At 37.6% G+C, this 26,015-nt stretch overlaps 1 protein-coding gene across 1 annotated transcript in view; it reads right to left on the bottom strand.

Moving 5' to 3' along the window:
* pcxb (pyruvate carboxylase b) overlaps positions 1 to 26,015 on the bottom strand; it is a 203,665-nt gene that overhangs the window by 25,661 nt on the left and 151,989 nt on the right. Inside the window, exons 11-17 of the mRNA XM_051900588.1 lie at positions 20,637 to 20,781; positions 20,448 to 20,537; positions 16,948 to 17,169; positions 16,533 to 16,689; positions 15,620 to 15,860; positions 15,033 to 15,282; positions 6,129 to 6,373 (exon numbers count right to left, since the gene is read on the bottom strand). Of these exons, the coding sequence (XP_051756548.1) occupies positions 6,129 to 6,373; positions 15,033 to 15,282; positions 15,620 to 15,860; positions 16,533 to 16,689; positions 16,948 to 17,169; positions 20,448 to 20,537; positions 20,637 to 20,781 (1,350 nt within the window). The remainder of the gene's footprint in view (positions 1 to 6,128; positions 6,374 to 15,032; positions 15,283 to 15,619; positions 15,861 to 16,532; positions 16,690 to 16,947; positions 17,170 to 20,447; positions 20,538 to 20,636; positions 20,782 to 26,015) is intronic.

Genomic DNA, 26,015 nt, shown 5'->3' with positions numbered 1-26,015 from the left:
ACCTTTGATGCTCTCCATAGCACAAACACAGATACTGTATGCATGGGGTCCTTTGCCAAATCACCAATATACTATTATTACAGAGAAAATGGTTTCTAGACCAGCAGATATGGGCAGCTTTCCCTCTAAAAGCAATCACAAACAGCAGCACGCAGTGGTTTGAGTGAGAAAATTCCATGCTAGTCTCAAGTCCATGGCCCGGGGAAGACAAAGCCTTACACACACTCCACCTATGATCATTTATCTTCATTTATTGTTCTTATTCTGTTCATTATTTATTTTATTTATGAATTAATTTTGTTGTTTTCATGAAACTGTTGGCTGACAATAAATCACATTTAACTAATCTAAACTGTCAAATTATTTTTATGCCATGTATTATAAAAATGAAGTAATTTGAGAGTAGGCATTGTTCCACCCTATTTCATCAAGGTCCACTCACTTTAAAATTTCTGGCCTCGCCACTGTGGTACAATGATGGTATCAGATATTTTGATATGTGCCATAGTAGTGGTTATAATTTAACATTACACTCCAAAGTATTTCAAAGGATATCATTTTATTAACATTATATATAAAAAAAAAACAACAACAACAAACTGTAAGCACAGACTGTATGGTTGGGAGTAGGTCAAAAAAGGAAATAAATAAATGTGAGTGACATTTTAAGTTTTGTAACAGACTCCTAGACAAAGGTTACACAAGGTTAATACCCTTGTTTAAATACAAAGCCGCAGACATGACATGTGCAAAGACTTTTTCAGAGCAAAGGGTTTAGCAACAACCCTGAGTGACTCTAGCACTGCTGGGACTGTAGTGGATGATACAGTAGAGACCTCCAAACCCTAATGTGACCAATTATAAAACTTCTTATGCATATAAATGTCAACATTGCAAACCATTACACGAGTAGGCTAACTTGCATGTGTTAAAATGCTGACACATTTGCATAACTCTTCTGCTTCAGAAATCTCACCCAGGGAACACTGTTCATAGAGAAATGACTCTCCATAATATGCAAACTTAACTGTCTGGATAATCAAATGTGATTTCACTAAATTAAGCGTAAACGTTTCCTTCATCCAGCCACAGTCATTTGAAGTCAAGATGCTGGAGCTCATGTTAAATAAAATCCTAAAGAGTCATGGTAGCTGGAGTGCTCCTGCTTTGTCTAAGACATTGGTTGTGTTCAGAATAGCAGAGTACCATACTATTTTGTAGTGTGGTTATTGTGTGTGGGATACTATTTTATGTTGTTTTCAAGAATTAATGTTGTTTTCAAAGTCATAACATTTGGAAAATAAACCTTTTTTCGAGAACAAAGTAGTAACAGGACAAGATTAAAGTAGTATTCTAAAAATATTACTACTTTATTCTTGCAAATCTTATGACTTTATTCTCATAAAAGGCATATTATGAGACATATGAGTAAGTCTCTTATCCTTAAATATTTATATATAGTGTCATATGATCCTTCAGAAATCATTCTAATATGCTGATTTGGTGCTCAAGTATTTCTTATTATTGTCAATGTTGAAAACAGTTGTGCTATTTGAAATTGCATGTGATAAATTTTTTTTTTTCAGGATTCTTTGATGATTCGTTCAAAAGCATTTATTTGTCATAAAAATCTTTTAATATTATAAATGTCTTCATTTTGATCTATTAAATGCATCCTTGCTGAATGAATAAATAAAAAATAAATCAAAACCGTAAAAATCGTACCAACTCCAAACTTTTGAATATTGAACGGTAGAGTGTATTTAACAACGAATAGTAAAAAATGTACATATTAATTCAACACATAAAATGCACTGTGAGCTACTCTGCTGAGATAAAGAACCTCCTTCATCATCCTCATAGCACACCTGTTATATTTCTTATCTTCATCTCTCCCTACAATCCCATCTGTGACCTACAGTACAACTATTTTTTCTGCATCATTAGTCAGTTTTGATTTTATTTCTGTTTGATTGTTTATATGCATATTCATACATAGTATCCAGTACAGAGCAGCATACACCAGAGGTTCCCAACTGTGTTACGCATACCCCTGGGGGTATGCAAACAAAATGCTGAGTTTTGCCATTCATTTAAATCTGCCCCACCTTAAAAAAACATTAATACCGAGCATGCATTTGTAACAGGCAAAATGCCACCTCTAATGTAAAAACAGGAAAAAGTCACAATTTTCTTTTACACAAGCCTCCATAGTTCGCTCTATTTTGAAACAAAATAACAGTTCCAACAAAAGCCACAGCAGTACTGTTGTGCGTCTCCAAGCAACACACAGCAGTGTTTCATCAGTGAACAAATCTGAATGAATCGGGAGAGTCAATGATTCAGTGACCCATTCATAAATACAGACACTTGCTTCGTTACTGAATGAATGAATGACCTGATGACTCACTCATTAAAAAGACAGTGACTTACCGTCACCAACCGGCAGTTTTAGTTTAATATTTAAAAGTATCACTTCATTTTTACCATCATTTCATATTTCTCTATTGAACTTTTTTTTTAAAAATATTATTTCATAACATAAGCCCATTTGTGCCATTGTAACTGAATTCATGCCACCTCTGAGCCGCATTAAACAGTGTGTAAATGCATCTAGATGCAGCTTGTGCCACTGCAGTACAAAGATAACTTTTGTTGATCCTGATTTCATTTGATTGAAAGTATTGATTTAGTTTTTATTGCTTTATTTATTAAATTAATAATTAAGTTGACAGAATTTTAAGAATTTTACACAAAACATGACATACATTTAATGGGGTTAGAAAAATGTGCCTTTATAAAGGTAAAAAATGCACCTAAACATAATTTTAAAGAGGAAAATATTGTCCCTTCATGGAAAAAGTGTGGAAGAGAGGGGGTACGCAGAAGGATGTTAAATGCCTCGGGGGTTATGTTACTTTAAAAAGTTTGGGAACCACTGAAATACGCATCCTGAAAATTCAGAATAGTGGCTGATCAATTAAAAGAAATACAAAAAAAAAAAAAAAAAAAAAAACAGAGAGAAAGAATTACATTTGGTCCCCACTCACCCCCAATCTTTACTATTTGGCTACATTGTTGGTCCAATGCTCAGCAGGAATGTCTGAAGCCAAAAGAAAGCACATTTCTGGTAAAAGTTTCAAATTATGAGGAAGCCGGCCTCAGTTACAGAATCCTTTAACTTTTGCCTTTAGTTCGAATAGAGAGAGAAATCAATGGGTTGTTAATTAAGTAGAGGATTTGTTAAGTACCCAGACACAATGCAAAACTCAGTCAGGCCAAGTCACTGTGATGGAGGCTGTCGGGGAAAGTGTTATAAGATGAGACTGAGACAGGATTAAGAGGGGATCAAACACGCACGCACACACACACACACACACACACACAGTAATCCTCATGCCTGTCAGATTCTCCTCTTACTGTTTTTCTGACGTACAGTAATCCTTCTGTGTACATATCAGTCGTTCTCCGCTTCTGTCTCTCAGTCTTTGCTTCCTCCCTCTCTCTCTCTCTCTCCCACACACATACACACACACACACATTGGATTTCCATGTTTTATGGGGAATTTCCATAGACATAATGATTTTTATACTGTACAAACTGTCTATTCCATCCTCTAACCTTAAATCTACCCCTAAACCTACTCATCACAGAAAACTTTCTGCATTTTTAGATTTTCAAAAAAACATTATTCTGTATGATTCATATGGACAAAGGTTTCAGATATTGCCATCTTTGTGGGCACCCATAACGTAGGGTTTACCAGGACCACACACACACACACACGTTAGGTTTTGGTATCTTTGTAGGGACTCTCCATAGACATAATGGTTTTTATACTGTACAAACTGTATATTCTATCCCCCTAAACCTACCCATCAAAGAATTCTTTCTGCATCACTTTGTATGTTAATTAATCCATTTCCCTCGCTGGCTGGTCCCCACAATGTAGGTTAAACAAGCACACACACACACACACACGAACACAGACACGCACCTACTGTAGCAGTGTTTACTCTCTCCTGTGTTATTGCACAGGGGATTTCTGGCTAATTGACAGCGTACATCTGTTTGGCCATCGGCATGGACAGAGCGCGCTTTGAACTCGAGAACTCGGGTTGTGTGTGTCAGTCCTTGCTGTTGCTTCAATAGAAACAGAATTAGTGGAGTGTGTGTTGGTGTGTGTCCCAGCAAACCGGATAGCAAGGAAGAGCAAGACATGAAGGTTGTGTTCAGAATGTAAAACTAGCATAATGCTTACTGTGCAACATATACAAGATGCTGTAAATATTTTTAATATAGAGATTTTTAAATGTTCTTTGAAAGAAGTTTATGATCACCAAGGCTGCTTTTGTTTGATCAAAAAAACTGCAGTGTGAAATATTATTACAATTTAAAACTGTTTTCTATTTTAATATGCTTTCAATTCGTTCCTGTAATGGCAAAGCTGAATTTTCAGCAGCCATTCATCCTTCAGAAATGATTTTGATTTGGTGCTCAAGAAACATTTCTTATTATTATCAATGTTGAAAACAGTTGTGCTGCTAAATATCTTTGTGGAAACAGTAATACATTTTTTTTCAGGATTCTTTGATGAATAGAAAGAATGGCTTTTATTTGAAACTTTAACAATAGCCACTTTTCCACCATCGGGCCGAACAGTTCTAAGAGCGGTAAGGAATGGTTCCGGTTATACTTCCACTTTAGCTTGGTTTGGCCTGGGATGATTACAAACTGATCGAATTCTCAGCTTGGTTGGGTTACATTTTTTACATTATCAAGGCAACGACTGATGCATTTGTATTATAGCCCCACAGTGGAAAATGAAACCACATACGTGCCATGGAACGGAATGGTTAAGCAACAAGAATTTTTTGAAATGACAGTGGAAAAGCGGCTAATGTAAAGTCTTTAGTGTCACTTTACTGTTGTTCATTCTTAAAATAAAAGTGAATAAATAATATGAGATAAAAATATGATAATAATATGATATAATATAATAATATCACTCCTGGTTCATTCGTTTTACAGCACGGCCCATTCTGCCAAATATATTAGGTCATCCAGGTATTCCATGCATAAAGACAATTCACATACTGTACAAAGAATAAATAATGCATAAGCCTACTACTTTCTTTTAAAAATAGAATGTGACATGCTATTCTGAACACACTCTGACAGAGAGAGAGATGGCAACAGCAAAAGGAATGTAAATGGAATATCACCACAAGATCCCAAAGTCCAGCCATTTCCCCCAAACCCATAAACTAAATTGGAGAGAGATGGTGTGAAAAAATAACAACAACAAAACAAAAAAACGAGTGCAGGCAGGAATGCACTGACAGAAAACAAGATAAAAAATGTGAACTGAATAACAACCACATGCAGATACACTGGAGGTAAACAGAAACTTATATTAGGAGAATCCCAATAAATGATTGCATTGAGCAAAAGACTGAAGCAAGTGATTCCAGACACATTTGAGCTGATCGGTTAATTCGGAGACAGAGTGCAGTATAGCAGAACCCAACACTGGCAGGTGACACTGACTGCTGGTATCAGTTTATGAGGCAGATCAACTGATAACCAGAACACTCACTATCACACTGTTCCTCTGACAGAAAGCGGCAGAAGTTGTTCTTATGTTAGTCACAGAGATTCTGGATGGTGACAGAACGTCAGCTCATCATGTTGACTGAGAAATATCCTTTCAAAGCCTCTAAAAAAATTTTGTAATGAGTAATTATTTTAATGGGAACAGAGGATAGAAGGAAGTGGGCCTGTGATGAAATTGCTATTTAGTCTACATGCAAAATTTAGGGTACACTGCGGATAATTTCTATGTTTTAAGTTAATTGTTAGGTTTGAACCAACAGGGACAAAAAACGACAGAGCCGCGACTATATACTTGTGGAATTTAAATGACAGCAAATCCAATAGAAACGAAGAAGTCACACTGGCCTTCAAGGACATACTTCAGTATGTGGAACAGGGGAGGAGGAGAGAGGGACAGAGAAACAAATAAGAAAAGAAAAGAAAAGAAAAGAAAAAAAAAGAAAAGAAAAGAAAAGAAAAGAAAGAGTGGGTGACACATTTGATATCAAAATTAGATTTTTGGAGGTCTTACTTTGATAAGGTCTCCCAGCAGTTTGTTGGCTTCAGCGTAGGCTTTCTTCACCTCTTTGAACTTGTTACCGAGGCCCATGCTGTGGGCCTGGAAGTGAAGGTTGGTGTACTGGCCCCCTGGGATCTCATTTTCATAAACATCTGCATTACCAGACTTCATTGTGGCGGTGCAGTCGAAGGGAGCGTACAGACCACGAGCCACTTCCCAGTACTCGCTGTAGTCAAACACTCTGTCCAGAGAAACACCTGCGTGACAGGAGAAGTGTTACAAATGCCGCAATGTCACTGTAATAATAAGCCATATGGCTTCACATTGCTTATTGCTTTCATAAAACAATATCATATAGTGATATAAGACACAAATTTTCAATTTTAAAAAATTACTTTTTCAATTAAATTTTTTGAATCAGAAAACTGTGGTGAACAAAATGTGCCAAAAGAGCTCTGCCGAGATCGACCTATCCCGTAAAGCACTGCAAATCTCACTATACACTCAAACTACTTACATATACACTATATTGCCAAAGGTATTGGGACACCCCTCCAAATCATTGAATTCAGGTGTTCCAATCACTTCGTGTTCTCTGGAGTGACGAATCATGTTTTCTGTCTGGCAATCCGATGGATAAGTCTAGGTTTAGTGGTTGCCAGGAGATCGGTACTTGCCTGACTGCATTGTTCCAAGTGTAAAGTTTGGTGGAGGGGGGATTATGGTGTGGAGTTGTTTTTCAGGGGTTGGGCTTGGCCCCTTAGTTCCATGAAAGGAACTCTTAATGCTTCAGCATACCAAGACATTTTGGACAATTTCATGCTCCCAACTTTGTGGGAACAGTTTGGGGATGGCCCCTTCCTGTTCCAACATGACTGTGCACCAGTGCACAAAGCAAGGTCCATAAAGACATGGATGAGTGAGTTTGGTGGGGAGGAACTTGACTGGCCTGCAAAGAGCCCTGACCTCAACCCAATAGAACACCTTTGGGATGAATTAGAGCGGAGACACCGAGCCAGGTCTTCTCGTCAATATCAGTGCCTGACCTCACAAATGGGAACACATATTGGAACACATATTCACTATTAACTATGACTTTTGCCTCAATAAACTCTTAATTTACTGTTTATTAATAGTTAGCAAGGTAGTTGTTGTAGTGGTTAAGTTTAGGTATGGGGTAGGATTTAGGGATGTTGAATATGGTCATGCAGAATAAGGCATTAACATGTGCTTTATAAGTACTAATAAACGGCCAATATGCACGCTAATAAGCACTAGTTAAAAGTGAGAATTGTTCCCCATACTAAAGTGCTACCTATATATTTTTTTTCTTCAACTTTAATTTTCTTCAAATTTATTGTGTTGAATTATTTGTCTGAATTTCTTTCCTTTTTTTTTTTTTCCAAATCAAAGCTTGTTATATCATCATTCAACTTGAACACTGCTGAGCTCTATTACATGATTCTCTGGAATGCTAGATTTTTTAATAAACATTTTTATGAAATATTAAAAAAAAATTATATTATAAAATATATAATTAATTTATAATATGATAAATATTTTTGCCAGTAAATGTTACCGCTCTCCAAAAAAATAAAATAAATAAATAAATAAAAATAAAAAAAGCTGTGCGAATGTTGCTAGATTTCGTATCACATAGAAAAACAAAATCAATATTTCATGTCTGTTTATTTATCTGATAAGTAGTCACGTAATTAGCAGGAAAATGTACTGTACAGTCAGCCAGACAGGGTGATCATCGCCCCTACGCAGAGCAGGGGTCTGTATTGACTGTACATTATCCTAAGTGTAGGCTGTTTATAAGCAATGTAATGCTTAAAAATGATGCAAATGATGTACGGGTCACAGGTTTGGCTATATCAATTATTTAACCATAACTATTCCATGTTCATAATATGAATTTCATATTCACACAAACTGTGCCTTTTCAAATCTGTTTAACAAGACGGTGACTGCTCAGAGTAATTAGTGAATAGAGTCACTTAGTCATCTGTAAAGTTGTCTTTAAAACCTAGGAAAGACAGAAATATATTAAAGACGGAAATGACTGGGCTGAAAGTATCAATTTAGTGAAATTAATCACCCTGTCCTTTCAAAGGCATTTAAGTGATGGTGTTAGTAGCTCTGTCTCTCTTTTTGCTAGGAACATTTGACTGACAGATACTGCTGTCCTAATCTAACACATCTCAAAACACACCATCAATCCATCAATAAAGACCCTGCATAAAGTCAGACTGTAATAATCAATGCGGATTTAATTAAGCCTGATTCCACAAGAGTCATCTTTCCTGTCTACAGGCCACACACACACACACACACACACACACACACACACACACACACACACACACACACACACACACACACACACACATATTCCATAAGTGAGAAGCTCTCTGCTATTATAATGGCCCTGCTGGGTTTGCATCACATCACTCCAATAGTCAAATAGTAACCAGTCCATTAAGTGATGTCAATGTACATCATGTGCTGTACTCAATGAACTCTATCATTCTCTAATGTGTCACTACAGTAGATAAACGGCCCTAAATGCCCCTAAAATGGCTGTGTATTTATGAACAAGTATGTACTGTATGTATGTGTGCTTGCATATATAGATATAAATGACAGTGCAATATGAACCAGTTTTTGATTGTTTTTTTTTTATTTTTTATTTGCTGTCTTAGAGACAAGTGTGATTTTCCCAAGGCACCTATTTCAGTGATATCTGTCAGGTATCAGAAATATTTGATGCATGGTATTCTAAGAAAAATGCTTACAGCAGATTTAAGACAAGGCTCTAAACAAATTGTGGCATTCACTTTCACAGCACTGCTGGAAAAAAAACCCCCAGCTTAAACCAGCCTAAGGTGGTTGCCTAGCCGAGCGTGGTTAATCTGGTCTGTTTTGATGGTTTTAGAGGGGTTTTTGGTACTTTTTAGCTGGGAGACCATCTGTCCGACCAGCTAATATAACAGCAACTTAGATAAGGATGTGAGTATGGAAGCCTGTTTCCACCTCAGAATAATCAAAAGTTAATTGTGAGATAAAGCTCAAAATAATGTCATATTGTAAAACATAAAGTTGCATTGTGTGATGAAAAATCACACTGAGATATTAAGTCATAATCGAGAATTAAGATTTTAAAATTGCAATTACGATATAAAGAGTCATATGCAAAGTCTGAAACAGTCTTTCCCGTGCAGCTAGACCAGCTTAAACTAGATATAATTAGCAACTTGAGATGCTTTTCCAGCAAGGACAACACACAGTAGCACAATAATGATTATATGATACATAATTCTATACATTATGTTCTCAGACAAAAGCAAGGGCTAAAACTAAAATGTTAGAAACTAAACAACACTAACGCTAAGTGTTACATTTTGTGTTGAGCTCTGAGGTCAGAACAGTTTGTTCATGATGGAATTTAGAGTAACATCAATGCAGACTGACACAAAATTTTCAATAAGGCAGAAAGAAAGTGTGTGTGTGCACTGTAAACCCTAACGCTCAAAATAATTAATTGGTTTGAGTAGGACAAACTTAAACAAATTAGTTCAGTCAAATTGACTTTTATGAGTATTTTGCACTTTCTTTTTCTTTCAAGTTCACAAAACTGATATATTTTAGGTAAACTGAACTGTTTCAATGTTTTGTGTTTTATGAACTTATTTCTTTTAATTTAGACAAACTTATGTTTAACTGAAACTGGGCTGGGAGCAAGTATGTTAAATGCCTTATATTGCTGCGCTCATTCAGCAAGTGTTATACCATGCTATTGTTAACATGTTAGCAAATTAGCAAGTAAACATTTTCTGAATTAGCTTGTTATAGCTATGTTTACACTAATAAAAATGTTCACATTGAGGTTACATGAAAATTTTAAGTTAAATGTATGAATTAGTGTACTCAAACATTTTAAGTTAAGACGATGCAAATGTATAAGTACAAAATAAAAATCTGCCAGTTCTGCTTACTTAAACTTTGAATTTCTTAATTTTTTTTTGAGTTTTGCCAACTTATTTGAGTTTACAGTGTGTGTGTGTGTGCTTGTTTATATGATTATGAGGACACAAATTTGTATAATGACATGGGTATTACATTGATATTACACGTAAATGTGGTTTATGAGTCCTCTTATTTAAAATGGCTTAAAAACATAATAAACAATGTTTTATTAAAAATGTAAAAATGCAGGAAGTTTTTTTTTGTGATGGGTAAGGTTATGGGTAGGGGATAGAATATACAGTTTGTACAGTGTAGAAAACATTATGCTGAATGTCCTCATAATGATAGGCGCACCTATCATTATACCTAACATATAATTTATGTGTGTGTGTAAGGGAGTAAGAGAGAAAGAGAGAGAGAGAGAGAGAAGACTGAAGACAAAGCAGTGAGTGAGCCTTTTAAAAGTGAACATAAAGGGCTTGCACAGGGATAAAAGGTTTGATTGTGATTGTAAGATTGAACTTGTCTTTCCACTTAATCGAGAGATGGAGAGAAAAAGTGACAGATGGAGCATGAGAGAGAAGTGTTAGTGGAAGCAGTGGGCTTGAAGACTGCATAGAAAAACATGGAAATGGAAGAAAAAGAACTTACAGATGCAGAAGAAAAAACAAACATATAAGAACAGATGAGTGTAGGTGGAAGAGAATGGGTGAAAACAGGAAATAAAGGGAAAGATTAGAAGATGTGAATGAAAAAGCCTGTAGGGAAGGAAAAATGGGAGAGAATATGTGAAAGTGGCAATGTGTGCTAGAACAGAAAAGAGAAAAGACGGGGAAGACAAAGGAGAGAGAGAGAGAGAGAGAGAGAGAGAGCGAAACACCAAATATGGAGCTCAGCCAGAGAACACAAATCAATGGCAGGGCAGCTAGTCAGGGCAATACAGATAGAAATATACAATCTAAAAAAGAGAAAACAAAAGAAAACAAGGAACATAGAGAATGAAAACAAGATGCGTGTAAGAGGCTCTGACAAGCGTGGTACAATAAATGTGTGTGTGGCATTAATAACAAATGGCTCTAACGGCTCATGCAGAGACAGTGAGCTAAAGCTTTACCTGCGCTAGCCTGCTACACTGGCAACTAAATTAACCAGCGCAATACACTAGAGAGAAAACCAATGACAATAAGAGAGAGTGATGAGAGGGAAAAAGGGATCTTCATGAAACTAGAGGTCTACCGTGACCAATTACCTCAACAGATGCGCTCATGAATAAAAAACTGTGTACTTAACACACATACTTACATGCTTCATGTGCTAGAAAACAACAAAAGATATGTGTATATCTCTAAATTCAGTTGTAACCTCACACAATTTCTAGGCATTTTTTGCTATCTACGGTTCATCTATTTTCGTAACAACTGACTAGACAACTAATTTACATAGTATTTTCGAAAAAGCTCATTTGGTTCTCAAGAAAAAAAAAAAAAATCTTATTATAAAGGTTTTTGCACAGTGTTTCATGTCACGGAGTAAAGGGGCGGTCACAATAGCATGCAAAATTTCTTGAGGTTACAACGTGACGTATCGTTCTTGACGTCTTCATGTGATACAAATTCACAGGTCAGAGTTTACCAAACAAACTCTAGAGTGCAGCGAAATAGAACAGAACAAAAAGTGTAGTTTGACCACCCCTTAACTAGGGTAACCTGGGTATTCTGCTTTTCTATAAGTGCCACCTACTGTCAGAGAGTGAAATTGCATTGTTGTTCAGCCCATCTGCTGTTTTTTTATGCATTGATCTAAACAGACAAATCACATTAGAAAACTGGACCGAATATTTGTGCAGAACACATGTGTGAACAGAAATCCACCCAGAACACTTTAGCAACTGCATAGCAACAATCTGGCAACCTCCCAGAACACACTAGCATTGTGGTGGTGGGAACTTCCACATAAGCAAGCACCACTCATATTTTCCACATAAAATGTAAAAATCTGATTTTTCTCTTAGACAAAAGGAGAATTCTCTCTCTCTTATTATGCTCTTAATTCATTTCCCCATTTTTTCTCTGGTTTTCATCTTTGAGCCATCAGGTTAAAATGGGTATCTCAGTGTTTAAAGATCGACATTGACAGATTGTTGTGCATGATGTGGGTACATGAGAGATCGTCCAAGAGCATAAGATTAGACTCTGGAGAATTTGAAACTGAAGCGCAGTGGCCATTAACTAACCACTATGTCCCAAAGGAACCATATTGGGGAGACAGAGAGGGGAAGAGAGGGAGCGAAATGCTGGGCAGAGTAGGTATGATTTAACTTTGACAGTAATGAAGTGGAGGAAGAGGAAATAAATGTGTAAGAGCAGTTAAAAACAAAATGGGGGAAAGGGTAGGTAAGATTCTCTACCTTTCTTTTTTTCGCTGTCATTAGTCTTTGTCCAGTGTGTGTCAACATATTCCCTCTCTGCTACTGCAGGTCTTTTGTTTAACACACCTCTCAGAACACAGCAATTATCACACTCACATGGACAGCACAGCACACATACACCACAGCACACAAACTGTATAAAAGTATTGATATATGACAACAGTCCCTGCTGGGTCCCTTGATTAATGAGCTCAGCAACTTGACTAATTAGACATGATTAATCAATTGAGCCTGACTGTAACTTAGGCAGCATTAACTGACCATAGGCAGCCTGATGAATAAAAACTGCACATGTATTGACATGGCCAAAAACACAATCTATGAAAACGTAAATGTTTTACTTAATGTTTGTCCTCACTTCAACTAAGTTTCTCAGCCCCATTCAGTCTTTTCAAACTGTTGCTGTGCCATGACAATAGTGCAATTAACCGACAAAACTACAAAGCTGACAATTTGTGTGTGTATGTGTGTATATATATATCAGGCATAACATTATGAACACCTTCCTAATATTGTGTTGGTCCCCTGTTTGCTGCCAAAACAGCCCTGACCCATCGAGGCATGGACTCCACTAGACCCCTGAGGTGTGCTGTGGTATCTGGCACCAAGATGTTAGCAGCAGATCCTTTAAGTCCTGTAAGTTGCGAGGTGGGGCCTCATGGATCGGACTTATTTGTTCAGCACATCCCACTGATGCTCGATTGGATTGAGATCTGGGGAATTTTGGAGGCCAAGTCAACACCTCAAACTCGTTGTTGTGCTCCTCAAACCATTCCTGAACCATTTTTGCTTTGTGGCAGGACGCATTATCCTGCTGAAAGAGGCCACAGCCACCAGGGAATACCGTTTCCATGAAATGGTTTACATGGTCTGCAACAATGCTTGGGTAGGTGGTACGTGTCAAAGTAACATCCACATGAATGGCAGGACCCAGGTTTCCCAGCAGAACATTGCCCAAAGCATCACACTGCCTCCGCTGGCTTGCCTTCTTCCCATAGTGCTTCCTGGTGCCATGCGTTCCCCAGGTAAGTGACGCACACACACCTGGCCATCCACGTGATGTAAAAGAAAACGTGATACATCAGACCAGGCCACCTTCTTCCACTGCTCCGTGGTCCAGTTCTGATGCTCACGTGCCCACTGTTGGCGCTTTTGGTGGTGGACAGGGGTCAGCATGGGCACCCTGACTGGTCTGCGGTTATTATAGTGTTATTCACTTCACATGTCAGAGGTCATAATGTTATGCCTGATCAGTGTGTATATATATATATATATATATATATATATATAAACATTATAAACCCCAAACTTCTGAATAGTAGTGTGTGTGTGTGTGTGTCTGTGTGTGTGTGTGTGTGTGTGTGCGCAGCGCCGGTCCTCCCTATTTGCAAAGTACGCAAGTTGCGTAGGGCCCCTAAACCACCAGGGGGCCCCTTGGTCTCAAAGGTGATGTAATGACTAGGGCTGAGCGAGTAATAGAATTTTAGTTTTGTTTTTGATTTTGGTTTCCAATGACTATTAAGAAAACAATGCTGCATTCCGTTCCTTTCCTTTAAAGCGGAGGTCTGTCTCCCTTCTTACGTGACGTTCAAATCAGTCTAATTATGTAATGAAACTGTCGTAATATACAGTCTCCTGCTGGAGTCGGACGTGCTTGATACTAAAAATAGTTAAAAACGTCTTGAGCTGCGATAGAAACACTGTTCCCCAGGCGGCTTTCTGTGTATTCGATCCGAGACGGAGAGAAATGTAGGTTACTTTGGGCTTCAAATGTGTATGCTTAAACTGACATGTGCACACAAAAATAGATCAAAATGTTCATCTTGGCAAGTTTCTCTTAAATACAGTCAGTTATGTTTTTAATGAACATAAAGTAATTGAATGCTAGTTAGTGTATAAGATCTGTGCATTTGGTCTTAAAGTGACAGCAGCCAATAAACCTGTTGCTGTGGGGTTTTTTTTTTAACACTTGTTTACTTTATCAATTTCAGTATAGTATACTATTATTATTAGTAGGCTAAATTGTTTATTTGTATCTTTTTTCTATTGTATTTCTTCTTTTTTGTAATGTTATTCATTTTTATTGTATTACTGACTGTTTCAACTCACTGTTATTTATATTGTTTATACACACACACACACACACACACACACACACACATTTTTATATTGTTAGGTTATATTTTTTGGGCAGAAGGAGAGACAGGAAGTGGTAAGAGAGGGGAGACGGGAGCATGATCGAGAAAGGACCTCGAGCCAAAACTTGTGTTCCCTGAAGCGGTGTGGTGTATGTCAAGAGCGCTGCCAAGTAGCCTAAGGCTCTGACTCGTTTTTAAAAGTAGAATTGCTATTAAGGTACAGATTTCGCTCAAGTTCAAGTTGGTCAAGTGAATTTGCTGCACAGACCAACAGATAAGAGCATGGTGAGCTGTGCATCGCTACATTACTGACAATGGAGCTTTTTTTGCCTGTGAAATTTAGTTGACAGCACATTTGTACAATTGTTGTCCACTCACCAGTATCAAGTTTGGTTCCTCTGGTGCAGGCTACAATGGCACCCATGCTCGGTTGAGAGGTCATGCCTGCCATTGAGTCCACTGCTACGTCAACTATATCTGCACCTGATTGTGCACAGGCTAACATTGCCGCGACTCCTGCACCTGCCGTATCGTGAGTATGAACGTGGATAGGGATGTCTGGGAAACGGTCCCGCAATGCACCAATCAGTATACGGCTGGCTTCGGGCTTTAGCAGGCCAGCCATATCCTGAGAAGAAAAGAGAGAAGAGCAGCTTTTAACCACTCAAGTGAACCCCACAGAAAAGAAAATTTTTGATGATCACTGTATCATTACAGCAGATCAACAAAGCAAAAAAAAAAAAAAAAAAGAAGAAACAGAAATAACAGAGCTAGAACGATTATTACTGTCTGTCAATGTCTTCAGTCATTACATCTTTGAGTAACTGCCAAAAAATACCATGCTATTTCCTCAGTCCTGACACAAAAAAAACAGTGGTTATATCGGCAAATTCTTCACCTCTGCTTGTATGAGTGTTAAACATATGATTGTCAGGACAATACTGTGCGATGCACACATGATCTACCTTAATAGCCAGTATGTGTGTTCCAGCCTTAACTAGCTCATTGGCCAGCTTCAGATAGTACTCCAGTGAGTATTTCTGTCTCATGGGGTCAGACACGTCTCCAGTGTATGAAATGGCCGCCTCCACCACACCTCCCGCTGCCCCTGCTGCTTCCATCCCCAAAAGCATGTTGGGAATATAATTCAAGGAGTCAAAAACACGAAAGATATCCATTCCATTCTCTTTGGCTACCTCACAGAATCTAGAAAAAGAGAGAGTGAAGATCAATGAAAATAAAGTCAGCTCTGCACTACAGTCAACTCCTTCAAAACTGACATTTATGGTTTATAAGAGTAAAGAGCAACATTTGTGTGAATGCACATTCAAGTCAAGCCACTGACATCAGACATTTTGCTGCCTGCCAAAGTACTTTCCAACTGATACAATCAGTATGTTGTTTTTATTATGGAATATGAAATTTTTAAGATGAAAGTCACCAAAAGTTAAAACTAATTATTAGTGTATTTGTTACATTTGTGAGCAAACTTTGCCTATAATGAAAGCATAAGAAAATCCTAACTACTGTGTCTACAAGCAGATTACTGCAAAATAGCATTAAGTATTAGCTTAATACTCAAGCTAATATAAAAAATGAATGTGAAGAGCACTAAAACTGTGTTTACTGCTGCAACGGTATCAGCTCTAACTCTCAGTCCTTCTATTGTGTGTTTATGTGTGTGTGTTTTCATGTTGTGCCTACAAATGTAATCACCTAAATTGTGTGGGCAAGCCAACAGCCCTCACAAGGAAAACAACTTAATAATAAATATACTAAATAATAAACATTTAAATATGTAGAAGGGTTTCTTTGAGGGAAAGATTAGAAGTAGAGGATAGAAAATAACAGCCAACAGAAATGTGTGTGTGATCTCACTTGAACACAGCATTATCAGGGTAGTTTGTGTATCCCACAGCATTGGCTCCACGTAGTAGCATCTGAAATGGGACGTTGGGAATCAGAGCTCTGAGCTCCTGGAGTCTCTTCCACGGACACTCCCAGAGAAAACGCATCGCTACATCAAATGTTGCTCCTAGAGACAGAAAGAGAGGTTTTAAGGTCAAGTCAAAGACTGAAGTGATATCAAAGGCTGAATTGATCCTCAGTAAGCCAAAACACACACAGAGCTGTGGAACATCTAAAAAAATCTTTGGAATACAAAGACAATAATCTTAGTGACCCTAAACATGAACATTCAATTACTGCTGATTTGAAATAGAGTAATTATTTAATGAATTCGCCATTTCTGTGTGAGTGTGAATGTGTATGTGTATTAGGAAATGTCTCATGCCTCCCCAGTTCTCCAGGCTGAAGAGATTATTGAAGTTGTGGCTCACAAAGGGAGCAATCTTCTTGAGGTCATGTGTCCTGACGCGAGTTGCCAGCAGGGACTGGTGGGCGTCTCTGAAAGTGGTGTCCATCAGTAGAAGACCCTGGTGCTGTCGAATTGCCCGTGCAAAACCCTCAGGACCCTCTTTCAACAGGACTTCACGGAAGCCCGTAGGTGGCTCACCTGGACAGATAAAAACAAAGTGATTTGTACCCAGCACACATACAAAGCAAGCTGACCAACTCAAAACACCTTAATAAAAGCAGGGGACTATTTGGGGGTGTACAACATTTACAAAAATGATGATCTCAATATTTTCTAGGATTCTGTTGATAATGAAATGAAATATTGTGTTTTATTTTATTTAAAAAAATACATTAATTTTTTAATAATAAATTATAAATTGCTTTATTTTATTTAAAAAAATGAAGTATACTTTAAATATTAAACTAAAACTGCCAGTATGTGAAAGTAATTCACTTAATTAGTGAGTCATTGAGCTATTCACTCATCCGATTCATTCAGGCAAGAAGCAATTGACTATCTTCATGCACAGGTCATAATTACTGACTCAACAAATCATTGACCAGATTTATTTAACTGTTTTGCTCCAGCTTTGTGTAGAACTATTTTAGTAGGGGAAATAGAGCAAAAACAGACAATATTGATAACTAACAATATTAACTTGTTTATTTAACTGTTGAATAAAATCGATATTAGATTTATAATTGTGCTGATATTCTGGAAAACAGCACTCCTGCTCATGTGATATTGCTAAACTACATAATATGATCTAAATATAAGACAAAAACTCATAAAGGGGCATTTTTGCCCCCATATCTTACATTCTGAAGGCATTCTAACTGCATTCTAATAAGTTAAAACATGCAGTGAATCTATGCATTCTTAAGGCATCTTTTTGTTTGTTCTTTGCAAAGTGAAATGACAAGATACACACACACCTCTAGGTACTGTATCTACTATTTATCTACTATTAACTGTCTTTGCTAAACAGTTATAGACTGATGTTGCAGTAGTATGACTGCTTCTCATTGTGGGCCTGTCACACGTAAGGCTTTGAAACAGGTGATCAATTGAATGAGTGCCACCGACACTTCTCACTGATTCTCTGTCATGCAGTGTCTCGTTTTGGCAGCCAATCAAAGTAAATCCGAAATAAGAACAGGAACGCCACATGAATGTTTGCTGAGGAGAACAGGAAGAAAAGGATGTGCTGAGCAGCTAACACCAGACCATGGTAAACCTCTGCTAAACCTTTTACACCTGTGCACTGTTTTTCTGCCTGGAGCTCACGGGTTAGTAGCAAAGCTACAAGAACCCACCAACCAACAGACACCTGGAAATTCCTACTATTCATTGATCTCAGATGTGACAGTTTGAGGGGCCATTAACCCAGCAGGCAGGTGGTGGTGCCACTAACTTTCATTACAAATAAATTCGGACATACCGACTCTCTCTATTAATGCAAATGAGGCAAACACCTAAAAACTATATAAAAATGGGTGGGCCGCTAGCTTATTCAAGCAAAAATAAAAGTAAATCATGCTGTCCAATAAGAGAGGGAGTATGAGATAAAAAAGGACGGGGGAGACCGATGATAGAAATGCAGTAAGAAAGACATTGATGCATAGATTTGCATATTTCAAGGCATAAATACACCCACATGTGAGTTTAAATGTATGTGCCTCTGTGGGAATTTCTCTGTATGGAATGCTGGCGGCCATATGAAAGGAAAGATGAAGGCCAAAGCCTATTTATCGCTTATTGTGTGTCTGAATGCTGAGGAGCATCTCATGAGGCTTGGGATACACCTACCACAGATGTGACCTACTTACACAGACACATGCATTTTTTATCCCATGAAAGACCTCTTCCATACACACACCTACATACACGGCACATATTTGGTCCAATTGTGTAGGGGGACGATTTTGTATATGCTTTACAAACTACAACCAGCTCCACTGAGAACTCTCAGCTAAAGCACTGAGAACAGGAAGAAAGTGGGAAAACTTTTTTTGGATACGCATACATGTTTGAGCTTTCATGTGCTCATTTCATACATGTTTGTGATATGCATGTGTGCATACATGTATGCACACAATCCATCAGGGGTCCTTTGGGAATCACACACATTTTTTTTCAACACATCATGTTAAACAAACAAGAAAAAAGTTATGCCAATGAGAATTGAAGAAAATTGGCTAAATTAATTGCACACACACATATGCATGGACATATCTATCCCTCAGGAATCTCTCTCTCACACACGCAGAGGGAACATGATATGCGGCTCACACACACCTAAACCCCTGTAATGAGATTTCTAATGTGACCGGATCCCTCTTTCATTTGGCAGAGGGAAGGAGAGAAGGGAAGGATTAAAGCTGCATTATCACACTCTAGTCCATCCACAGAGAGAGAAAGAGAGAGAGAAGCGGGTGGGGGGAGTGCTGCCAATGTTTAGGGCAGCTATAAACAAGAGTATGAATTCCACAAACATCTGTTGTGGTACACTTTTGATGTGGCAAGTGTGTTTGTGATATGCATGTGCAGATTTGAGTAACTAAACTATCAAAAAGGAACAATGGTACTAAATTAAAGGGGTAGTTCACTCAAAAATTCTCTTTTTAATTTAGGCTTTTATTCACATATAAACATTGATTAACACACAAAGTGTGCATAAAATATGGCAAATGAAAGCTCAAACATGCTTCACGTACAATAATATTAATTTATGAACTTTTTAAATTTTGAAAGTTTTAGTGGAATGAGAAAAAACTCTCAGGTTTCATTAAAGGGTTCAACTTTATAATAATGTTAAGATTTAAGTCATGTTATTCGTTAATGATGACCTAATCATTTACAAAACATAACTATAAGTTCATAAATGATTAATAAGTGATATGCTAACATTTTATGAATGTTTTTTTAATTCAGTTCCAGGTCATTTATAAGTTATTAGTTAATGGTGAACTTATAATTTACAAAACATGACTATGTGTACATAAATTATTAATAAGTGGTATGCTAACGACTTACAAATGTGCTGTAGATAATCTTTAAAAATTAGCAAATCACAAAATAGACAAGTTGTTAGTAGATGGTTAGTCAATAGTTATTATATTATTAATCACTTTGTTGATCAAAGATGAGTTTTAAGAAAATTATAAAAATTATTGACTACGGGGGACTTTAAATATTTGTCAAAATTGTATCATCTCAATTAACAAACCATTAGAAAATCATTAGTGTATAATTTAATGATGTACTGTAAAGTTGTAAGCTGGTATGCGTTCAAAAGCACAAGCATGCAAGTATGCTAAAGCAGTATATTTAAGAGGCATAATTTATGTACTATATTAAATAACTTTTGTGTATGTATGTGTGTGTGTGTGTGTGTGTGTGTGTGTGTGTATGTGTGTGTGTGTGTGTCCTACCCAGAGAAACAAAAGGAATGACTGGATCAACAGATGAGGATTTGGCTTTAACTGGAATAGGAGTCATTGGTCCATTAACCATGATGTGACCTGTGGAGAAATGCAGCAGATGTTTAAACACAAATGCATTCTCACGCATTTTAGGCCATCACAGGTGCAGCACAATGATAAATGCACACACACACTGACCCAGATAATGCAGGAGTTTCTGGGCTCTGTTCTGTGTAGGTTTGAGGTTGAAAAGTTCCTGGTTCTCATCAATAAACTGGGTGTCAACTGTGGAATACAGGAACTGGCTATTGCTCAATACATTCTGCAGGAAGGGGATATTAGTCTGAAAGATAGAAAGGAGAGATTTAGATAATCAACTGAAAGTCACAACACATGCATTTATTTAATGTGGCGGTTAAACATTAACCAGTGCAAGATGTCAGATGCTCTACACAGCCACCATATGAATGAAGTCAGTTTGGGATGCCCACACTATATATACCAACTAAGAGCAACCAACAACCAGTTAATAAACCTTTGTTACTGAAATCACATGCTTCATCCATTTGCAAAATGAGACTTGATGACACTGAATTGTCCACCATCACGTCATGTAAATACAAATAGGCAATACAAGAGCAAATTCCAACAGTTACCAAATAGATTTTTTTTAATTTTCTGGGGAAATATGTAAATAATGCTTGCATGTGCAAAATTGGCCGTTGTTATGCAATTGCTAAGCTGTTCTGAATGGTTTAAGAGTGCAATTATGTGGTTGCAATGGTGTTTCTATATAGTCATTAAGGTGTTCTGAGTGGTTTTAGAATGTGGTTATGTGGTTGCTAGAGTGTTGTTGTACAGTTGCTAAGATGTGCCGAGTGGTTTTAGAGCAGGGATGGATAATTCCTGTCCTGGAGAGTTTAGCGCCATCCCTAGTCAATCATACCTGCCTGTAATTTTCAAGCAATCTTGAAGACCTTTGGTTAGATTTTGTGTTGGGTGTTTTTGATTAAGGATGGAGCTAAATTCTGTAGAATAGTGGTCCTCTAGGATGGTATTGTCCATCCCTGTTTTAGATGGGGTTATGCAGCTGCCAAGGTGTTCTGAATGGGTTTAGAATGTGGTTGTGCAGTTGCTAGGGTGTTGCTATACAGTTTCTGAAGTGCTAGTGATTTCAGAGTGTGGTTGTGTGGCTTCTAGGGTGTTGTTACACGCAGTTGCAAAGGTGTTCTGAGTAATTTAAGAATGTGGTTAGGGTGTTGCTTGCTATGCAGTTGCTAAGGTGTTAGTGGTTTCAGAGTGTGGATATGTCATTACTAGGGTGTTGCTATGGTGTTCTTAGTCTGTGTTGATAGGGTCTTGCAAGTTGGTTGCATACTGGCCCAAGTCAAAAGAGCCTTCACAGGTCTATATGATATTTTGGTATGGCTCAGGTCATATTTTAGAGGTATTTTTAAAATTTAAAGGTAGAGTAGGCAATTTCGTAGTGGCTAATGCTAGCTTTGAAAGCATAAGATCCCACTCTTCAAAGCCACGCCTCCTCTAAAAGACATGAACGCACACAGCAGATTCTTCAAAGCGTCACATGACGAGAGACGGTTTTAAATTACCTCATGTCTCAAAGCACATATCATTACAATAATAATGAACGTAAACAACTTACAGAGCTGTAGTTGTACCACCTGACTGCTGCAGATTCATTTCGGTGTTGATAGTGTTGACATTGAAACGCATAAATCTGAGTCCGAGGACGTGAACAGCTCTGGGTAGAAGGTCACGGGTTGCTATCTCGTAATTACAGTTACAACATGCCTTGAACGCAGCATAAGCTCATTGTTTTGGTTCAGAAGGAACTGTAAAAGGCGGCTGCTGTTTGTTTGCAGTGTGGCTGTCTGTCTACAACTCTGCACAGCCTTATGGAACGTGCTGATGACGTGTGACGTCTGCCTGAGCAGGGTGCACGGAGGTATGGAAATACATATGTTGACAGGCAGGTAGGACATCGCAAAGTTACTTATAGTAAGTAGAATGTCTGTTGGGGAAGCATCACAACAAAGAGTTAGCAGATAGTCAACAGACAGTCTACTAATACTCTATGTTAGTTGATGTAGTTGCAAAGTTACTTATAGTCAACAGAATGCTCAAAAGGGGCTATCAAAATAAAGTGTTACCCATATATGTATACGTTTTAATATTTAGACCACTTCTATCATTGATTGCTATCAGGATGTGAAGAGAGTTTGTGAAGAGATGTGAAGCAGTATAACAAAAAGTGTTAATAAAACAAATTGCCTACCCTACCTTTAAGTCTATGAGTTTTTTCATCCTGTTTTATCATCCATATAATCCTGAATATGAGCAATAACAGTTATATTATATATATATTATATATTTTCCTTAGCAAGCACCACTTATGACAACAAACAAACAAACGCAATGCAGAACATCATTTTAGATGCTAACAAAGAACAAAGCATCATAATTGTCCACTTCAGTGACAGTGCTTTTTAGTACTCTCACAGGCCGTGGGAAGTTTGCATTGTAATCTGTATTGTCTGAAAGCACTCGGTTCTTTCCTGATGGCTGCTATAAATGCATTAGCATTTTGAGACAGCTGCAGTTCAGGCCATAACAGAGCTCCTGCACTGGAATGGGCCCCTAGACTGCAGCTATCAAAACAGCAGTGCTCACCGCTCACTGCACCAATAAACACTGTTTTAGTGCATGCAATGGGGCATGAGACAGGAATGCGTGTGTCGTATGACAGAGAGAAACAAGTACAAAAAAGAGAGATGGGGGTTTGTGTGTGTTTTATGTGACACACAGAAAGAGATCTAGAAAGTGCGAAGGGACTACAGGAGAGACAGAAGATGATATGTCAAAGTAAGAATACAAAAGGGATCTTGCAGAAAAAGCAATGATGTTAGATCTGAATTCAATTCCTTTCAGAGTTGACTACGCTGACTGACACTTTGCCTCTATGTTGCCAATATGCCTGCACACACACACACACACACACACACACAGGGATGCCCTCAACTCACATACGTAACGTCACACATTGTGTTCTACAGAGGGATCAAAACCCAATTACCCAGCAAAACTTGAGAGAAAATAGGGGATTTCTCCAGAGGATTCCAATGGAAGCTGAAGAGTTAATGGAGGATTTAATGTAGCTTTCCCTCCTATTCTTCTCCTGCGTGGATCTAATGTGATGAGTGATGAACAGTTATGATGAAGGACTGGGAAAATGAATGTCACTGGTCTTGAACATGTATGTTGGAGAGGAGAAGAGTTTGGTTTCTTTTCTCCAATTTCTTGCTTTCTCATTGTTGCTCTAATTTGGGTGTCGTTCACTTGTGAAGCACAGGGCCAAATTCAGTCTCTGTCTTTGCTTTTTTTGGCCTCATTTAACAGATCGGCCTTCACAGCGGTCATATCTCTCCATTTCTCTCAAATGGTTTTCTTTTTAATCATGCCAGTCTTTTGATATATAGAGAAGTCTCTCATTTCTCTATGCTTCTTGGTCTTCATTATTTCTACTCCTTGATTCCATTCTAATCCATTCAATTCAATTTAGTTTGATTCAACTCATTATTCCTGATCATTGATTCAATTCAGTTTGATTTACCTCGACTTAATTTGACTCATTATTCCAGCTCCTTGATTCAATTGGGTTCAGTTTGGTTTGACTCGACTCAACTCAATTTGACTTTTTCCTGATCATTGATTGATTGCAATTCAGTTCTGTTTGGTTTGACTCAGTTTGACGACTTCAACATTGTTTCAATTCAGTTTGGTTCGACTCAACTTATTATTCTACAACTGTTGAACATTTATATAATCTAAAGGGATAGTTCTTCCAAAAATTTAAATTCTGTCCTAATTTACTTACCCTCATGTCATTCCAAACCCAAAAAAGTCTGTTCATCTTCAGAACATCATTTTTATCATCATTCTTGTCCATCCATTAAAGACTACACAACAAATCATTTCATATTTGATTACTTTTGAAGTCCTGAGTACTGAGCAGGTAAACATTGATCAACACATACTGCTTATCAAAAATGGTAAACACTGTAGCTCAAAAACATGCGAGAACAAACTTCATTAGTTTGTTCAAAATAGCGACTTATATAGTTATGGCCGATTTCAAAATACTGCTTCAGGAAGCTTTGGAGCATAATGAATCAGCATATCGAATCATGATTTGGATCGCGTGTCAAACTGCCAAACTGCTGAAATCACGTGACTTTGGCGCTCCGAACTGCTGATTCGACACGCTGATTCATTATGCTCCGAAGCTTCCTGAAGCAGTATTTTGAAATCGGCCATCATTATATAAGTCGTTATTTTGTTTTTTTTGGCGCACCAAAAATATTCTCGTCGCTTTATAATATTAATATTTAACCACTGTACTCACATAAACTGATTTAAATATGTTTTTAGTACATTAATGGATCTTGAGAGAGGAAATGTCATTGCTGGCTATGGAGGCCTCACTGAGCCATCGGATTTCAACAGAAATATCTTAATTTGTGTTCTGAAGATCAACAAAGGTCTTACGGGTGTGGAATGGCATGAGGGTGAGTAATTAATGACATTATTTTCATTTTTGGGTGAACTAACCCTTTAAGCAAATGTGACATAAAAAGCATCCGCAATCGTGCCGTTTTAGCTTGTTTTGATCTCTCATCTTTGAGAGATCAAAACCGTGAAAGAAAGAACTTTTACCGTGACTTGTTTTCCCGGGATCCGTACCCAAGTCCAACTCCGTATCAGCTGAGCTACCGAGCAAGCTTGTTATGTCAGAAAAGCGAAACATATGGAGCTGGTTAAGCGATGCAAAGTCCAAAATATATGTGTTTACAAATCATGTACTTTGGTAAAAAGCGTTTTGAAATCATAACATAATATTGTGCAAGGAGACGTGACAACAAGTCTTTATTAATCCATAATCTGACTCTGTAATCTTAACTGTGTACGAAAACGATTAAAAGTGCTTGCTGTTTTACTGCCTCTAGTGTTGCAGTTGGAAACTGCAGTGATATGTACGTATTGGTACGTATTTTTGCGACTCGCGAAAACGTTCCCACAGGTACGTCTTTCCATGAGACCAGGTTGGGATTACTTTTACGATATAACAAATCTTTTTGTTGAACTATCCCTTGAGTGTACAGTATGTAATGGAATCTTCAGTGTAAACTTCATGTATGTATAGCAAACAAGACGAATTTTAATAATTAGGAAGAAAACTTGAGCATATGTTATAATCAACAGAGAATTAAGAAATGCCAATGATATCTCACAACTTGCTGAAGTCCATTATTTCCAGCTGTCCATCTGTTCGGTGTTTAGGAACTAATGCCAAAAACCAACTGGTATTAGAGAGAGAAATAACAAATAGAAAACCATCAAAGACAGATCTGACCTCTTCTCAAACCAACACTCTCTCTCTTTCTCTTGCTCTCTCGCTAAATGTTAGATAAACACTTCAAACTTTCAAACAGCCCTGTGGCAAAGTGTGTCTATTTCAAACAGGTCTGTGACTGTCCACAATCTCTTTATTTGCACAAA

This window comes from Ctenopharyngodon idella, chromosome 7 (assembly GCF_019924925.1).
Source record: "Ctenopharyngodon idella isolate HZGC_01 chromosome 7, HZGC01, whole genome shotgun sequence".
Classification (NCBI taxonomy): Eukaryota; Metazoa; Chordata; class Actinopteri; order Cypriniformes; family Xenocyprididae; genus Ctenopharyngodon; species Ctenopharyngodon idella.
This window is presented reverse-complemented; position numbering and strand designations above follow the sequence as displayed.